The sequence below is a fragment of the Alexandromys fortis genome, unplaced genomic scaffold, assembly GCF_014885135.2.
Source record: "Alexandromys fortis isolate MF-2015 unplaced genomic scaffold, M_Fortis_MF-2015_v1.1 scaffold_90, whole genome shotgun sequence".
NCBI lineage: Eukaryota > Metazoa > Chordata > Mammalia > Rodentia > Cricetidae > Alexandromys > Alexandromys fortis.
Genome location: NW_026067985.1, coordinates 6,508,599 through 6,514,598, shown reverse-complemented (window position 1 = coordinate 6,514,598; position 6,000 = coordinate 6,508,599). Strand labels below are relative to the sequence as shown.

The window sequence follows — 6,000 nt, the reverse complement described above, 5'->3', positions numbered from 1 at the left end:
TTTTTTTTTTTTTTTTTTCGAGACAGGGTTTCTCTGTGGTTTTGGAGCCTGTCCTGGAACTAGCTCTGTAGACCAGGCTGGTCTCGAACTCACAGAGATCCGCCTGCCTCTGCCTCCCAAGTGCTGGGATTAAAGGCGTGCGCCACCACCGCCCAGCTAGATTTTTTTTTTTTTTTAAAAAAAACAAGTATTCTATGGGGAGGCAGCTTATGTTTATTTCTGGAAATACCTTGTTCTGCTCTTATGTCTGTATATTTGTCTCTACATGTGTATTAAACGTTAAGTTTGCATGGGTGTCTCCCTTTGCAGTCTGGTACCCTGTGAGTGTTCTGGTTCTTTAGCAGTGTGAACCTGGCTCTTGTGAGCCTCCGAACCTGTCTGATTCATGAGGTAGTTTGTGTTTGTCTGGTTTCATTGCTTGCAGACAATTTCCTGATCGTATGGATGACCTTTTGGGGCAGAAAAAGCCACGAGTTCATTGTGTGAATAGCCCAGCCCTACTGGCCGTGCCCCTCTCCCTCCTCCAGTACCTGCAGGATGGCAGGATCTCAGTGTTCCACCCAGGAAAAGGGACTAAGGAAAGGGGAAGGTCTGGCCTGGAAACTAGCTGTCAGCTGCTGCTCACAGGCATCCACCATGATGGTGTGAGGGTTCTCAGCTGTGGTGGTGTGGGTGTTACTGAGGTGTCTGGTTCTCAATGTTGTTTTTCTTCCTTCTAGATGGTTTCACCCCAACATCACTGGTGTGGAGGCAGAGAATCTTCTGCTGACCAGAGGAGTCGATGGCAGTTTTTTGGCAAGGCCCAGTAAGAGTAACCCTGGAGACTTCACTCTGTCCGTTAGGTAAGTTGGAAGGTAAAGGGAGACACTCAGGGTGTTTTCAGAGAAAGGGCGAGGCCACATTTGACTGCCTCACCCCTTCCTGCAGAGCTTGAGGGCCTGTTGCCCTGTGGAGCCACTCAGGGCATTGGCCTGCTCCTATGCTTTTTTTTTTTTTTTAATGATTTTATGTGTATGAATGTTCTGCTTGTATGTATGTGTGTGTGCCCTGTGTGTGCTTGGTGCCCACAGAGGCTAGAAGAGGGTATCCGATCCCCTGGAACTGGAGTAACAGATACTTGTGAGCCACCATGTGGGTGCTGGGAACTGAACCTGACTCCTTGGAAGAGCAGCCAGTGCTCCTAACCGATGAACCAACTCTCCAGCCCCAGTTTCCATGCCTTTTGTGGTCACCCAGAGTCACAGCCTTGGGAAGCAGTGGAAAGGTTACTGGGCTTCTGCTTACAGCGGTAACCAAGCATACCTTGGGCAGAGATATACACCTGGAGCCTCCAGAGCTGAGTCCTGTCTCCTGGTTTTTCTTTTCAGCTATGGATTTTGTCAGGGAACGGGCTGTGTTAAGGTTCTTCACATCACTTTCCTTGGTCAAGAATGAAAACCTCTGTGAGGAAGTTGTGGTCCCCTTGAGTCCCTGCCTTGTCCCGTTTCCATCCTTCTTTCCCAGAGGAAGCCATTGTCCAGAGTTTGCATGGATCCTCTTGATGTGTTGCATACTTGACTGCCTCATGAGCTCTGTGTTCCCAGCATGTTAATCATTCTGTAGTTCATGTATCCATTAAAGTGCTGTTTGAGCTGCATGCTGGGACATCTAGCTGTTCATTGTAATGGCTACTCGGTGGTCAAACCATGCAAACATACTAACTCCTCCATTCTTCTAGTGATGGACATTGGGAGGCTTTGGTTTGTTTTAAATCCTTGGGGACAGTGAGGTGCATCCTCACAGTCCCATTGAGCAGGCATGGGGGAGTTTCCTAGATGATAATTTCTATATGCCTTTTCTAGCTATTTAAACTGAAGTGTATGAGTTTGATTTTATAGACATTACTTCCACATAGGGAAGAGTAATTCATGTCCTTGAGAATTTATTTAGAATCTCACTGGGACTTAGGAAGTGCCCATTTATTTAATTAATTCATCCATCCATCTATCCATTCATTTATTTTTATTTATGACACAGGGTCTCACTAGATAGCACTGGCTGGCCTGGAACTTGATATACAGACCAGGTTGGCCTTGAATTCACAGAGATTTACTTGCTTCCCTGCTAGGATTACAGGCACACTTCACAGCACGCCAGATTCTTGAGCCTTTTGAAAGAAAGGGGGATCCGTAGGAACTCAGCCTGAATCTTACATGAAGAGTTGTTATTGCCGACTGGACAGTGCATGCTAGACTTCTATATTATTCATCAGGTTTTAGATATGCTTGTTCGTTATGTGTATGATGTACATCTGCCACAGTCCCCTCCTTCCGCCTCAGTCCCCCCCTCCTCCCACCTCAGTCCCTCCTCCTCCTGCTGCAGCTCCTTTTCTGTGGTTCCATGGACTAGGCTTAGGTTGTCAGGCTTTCCCTGCAGAGCCAGCTAACCATCCTCAGATTTGGTTTTTTCTTTTTTAACATTTAGATTTTTATGTACTATTTTTTTAACATTTATTTATTTGTGTGTGTGTGTGTGTGTGTGTGTATGTGAAAGTGTCATGGCATGAATGTAGTGAATGTATAGGTCGGAGGACAGCTTTGGGAGTTGGTTTTCCCCTTCTACCATGTGCGTCCTGGGAATCAAACTTTACTAGCAAGCCCCCTTTACCCACTAAGCCATCTCACTGGGCCCTGTTGATTTTGGTTGTTGTTGGATCTTTTTGTTTTGTGTTTTTGAGACATGGTCTCATGTATCAAAGGTTGGCTTTAAACTTCTGATCCTACTGCCTCAGCCTTGCAGGTGCTGGGTTTATAAGTGTGTATCACCATACTTTTTAGGCAATATTTATATATTTAAAAGCAAGCCTTTAAAATTTGTTACTTATTTTAAACATTGTCTTGCTCTGTAGCCCATTGTTTTCCTGTCTCAGCCTTCCAGATGTCTGGCTGTTGGTATATTTTTTTGATAAATATTTTGAGTTTCTATCTTTTATTTGTCTACTTTTGAAAGTCTTTTTGGTACCTATTCATTTTTATTGCCTTTGGGCAAAATGATTAGGAGTAGATTTGCTGGACTACAGGGTAAGTGGGCGTTTTATATTTATATTTATTTAGGTTTTTTGAGACAGGGTTTCTGTTTGTATCTTTGACTATCCTGGAACTAGCCCAGTAGACCAGGCTTGTCTTGAACTCAAAGAAATCTGCCTGTCTCTGCTGGGATTAAAGGCGTGTGCCACCACGGCCTGGCTGGGTGTTTGATTTTAACCTTAGCTGTGTGTCCTTCAGTGTTTTTCTTTTTTGAAACAATCTTTTCATTTTAAATTATCAATCTCAGTTCCCCCTTATAGTAGGAGGAATGGGCTGTGTTCCGCCACCCAGCTAGCTTAACCCCTGAAATAATCACATAGAAACTGTATTCATTTAAACACTGCCTGGCCCATTATCTCTAGCCTTTTATTGGCTAACTCTCACATCTTGATTAACCCATCTCCATTAATGTGCATCGCCACTTGACTGTGGCTTACCGGCATGAGTCTAACCAGCGTCTGTCTCAGGCAGGAGAGCCATGGCGTCTGCCTGACTTTGTTCTTCTTCCCAAAATTCTGTTCTGTCTTCCCTGCCTACCTGAGTTCCGCCCTATCAACTAGGCCAAGGCATTTTCTTTAATGACCAATAAAAGCAACACAAATACAGAAGGACCTCCTATATCACCCCCCCTTCCTCCTGCTCCCCCTACCTTCTCCCCATCCCACCTTCCATCCACTCTGCAGAGAAGATAAGACCTCCCAAAGGGAGTCAACAGAGTCAGTCCCATCACATTGAGGCGCAGGACAAAGGCCCTTCTCCCTGTATCTAGGCCGAGCAAGGTATCCCTCCATAGGAAATAGGCTCCAGAGAGCCAGTTCGTGTATTAGGTGCCCTTGATTGTTAAGAACAGTAATTGTTCTCATTTAACCTATCCTATAAAATAGGCCACTTGTTCAAAATGGAAGCTACACAGGGCACAGGTGCAGACACAGTGCTGTGGGTTGGCATAGTTGAGGGGGTTCCTTGACCTTCAGTTCCTGGGATAGGGTAAATCTTTTCATTGGGTTTGTTCCAGTGTTTGGGTAAAATCTACCAAATGTGAGGTCTCTTTTTCCAAGTATTGCTCTTTGACATCTCTCCTCCCAATGGACTATTTTAGACGAAATGGAGCCGTTACCCACATCAAGATTCAGAACACTGGGGACTACTATGACCTCTATGGTGGGGAGAAGTTTGCCACATTGGCTGAACTGGTCCAGTATTACATGGAGCATCATGGGCAGCTGAAAGAGAAGAATGGAGATGTTATTGAGCTCAAGTACCCACTGAACTGTGCAGACCCAACCTCTGAAAGGTCAGTGCCATCTTAGTGAGCACAAATCTGTACTCTAAGACTGTGTGCTGTGTGCCTGCCTTATGGGACACAGAGGATCTGTGTGACTTCAAAGGCTGGTGTCTGTCCTTCGTACTGTTAAAACATTGTTTTGTTTTGTTTGTGACAGGGTCTAGTATAGTTCAAGGTGACCTGGAACTCATTGTGTAGCTGAGGATGACTGAATTCCTGATCCTCTTGCCTCTACCTCCTGAGTGCTAGGGCTACAGACATGCTTTACCATGCCTGACTTATGTGGTACTGGAGATTGAGCACAGGCTTGGCCATGCCAGGGAGGCTCTCTACACACTGAGCTACAGTGTATTAAAGTAAGAATGATGGCTTCGGTTTATGCGGAATGCCCTTTTCTTGCAGCAGCTGCTGTCAGTGCTCCTTACAGACTCCACAGCGCTCTCGCATTTTCCCTGAGTAGATTTAGATGTACTTGAATTGTAAGGTTTATCAACAGTCGATGATAGAGATGCTGAAACAGCAGCAGTGCTCCATGGTGGCTCAGACCAGTTGTTCAGCAGCATTACCAACAGAGGTCAGGCTAAGCCCATGGCTTTTCATCCTCTTTATAATGCTATCTCCCAAATGCGTAAGCGTGACTGTCTGCAGAGAATTGCCACTGTGTCCATTGGGAACTGTCATGTTGTGGAGCTCTTGCTGTGTGTTTGGAGTTGAGAGCTGGTACTTGCTTTATTTGCCCTGACATTGGCTTCTGACTGCAGATCCTGGGTCTGTATATCTTGTCTTTCTCCAGCTTCTGTATTATGTGCTAGTAGTTTGTTTCTCTGGCTGCTGTTGCCTCATGCTGTCTCCACCTCTAGTTCTGCAATGTACTTGTCCAGCAGTGTGTAGCTGGTCAAGGCTTCGGGGATGAGCGTTACCCACTAGGGTGTGCTTGTTTTCTTACCTAAAGCCATGGCATTCCTGTGGCTCTGTTATGATGTTTCTGTGGTCACTTAAGAGCTGGGTTGTCTCAGAATCTGCCATTTGATGGTCCTAGACAGCCTGCATCAATACTCTCCAGCATAATAGTTAAAGTACGGCCTTCTGGGTTCCATGTAGACATTGCTCTCTCTGCTTGTGTGAGCTCACACTCTTAGGGAAATCTCTGTCCTTGCTCCAAGATGTACATACCATTAAAGCTTGACTGATAACCCAATGTACTTGAAGAACTGGACAGCAGCTCTCGGGAGGCAGAGGCAGGTGGATCTTTGTGAGTTTGAGGCCAGCCTGGGCTACAAGAGCTAGTTCCAGGGCAGGCTCCAAAACTACAGAGAAACCCTGTCTCGAAAAACCAAAAAAGAAAAAAAAAGATCCATTCTTATGTAATGTCAACAAACACAGATTCATGATTGTTTTGTCTGTTTCATAATTTGTTTATTTGTTGCTTGAGTTCAGGTCTCCTGCGGGCTGGGCTTGCCTCCTGATGGCTGTATAGCTGAAGATGACCTTTAAATCCTCATTTTTTGCCTCCACTCTCCAGTGTATGATGTCTCAGTCAGGGTTTCTATTACTATGATAAACACCACAGCTAAAAACAGCTTGGGGGAAGAAAGGGCTTATTTCATTTTACAGCTTATAGTCCATCATTTAGGGAAGTCAGGGCAGGAA

The 6,000-nt window shown here is 45.3% G+C and overlaps 1 protein-coding gene across 1 annotated transcript in view; it reads left to right on the top strand.

Moving 5' to 3' along the window:
- Positions 1 to 6,000, top strand: part of Ptpn11 (protein tyrosine phosphatase non-receptor type 11) — a 71,427-nt gene that overhangs the window by 21,975 nt on the left and 43,452 nt on the right. The window contains exons 2-3 of the mRNA XM_050158955.1: positions 720 to 842; positions 4,165 to 4,359. Coding sequence (XP_050014912.1) covers positions 720 to 842; positions 4,165 to 4,359 — 318 coding nt within the window. The remainder of the gene's footprint in view (positions 1 to 719; positions 843 to 4,164; positions 4,360 to 6,000) is intronic.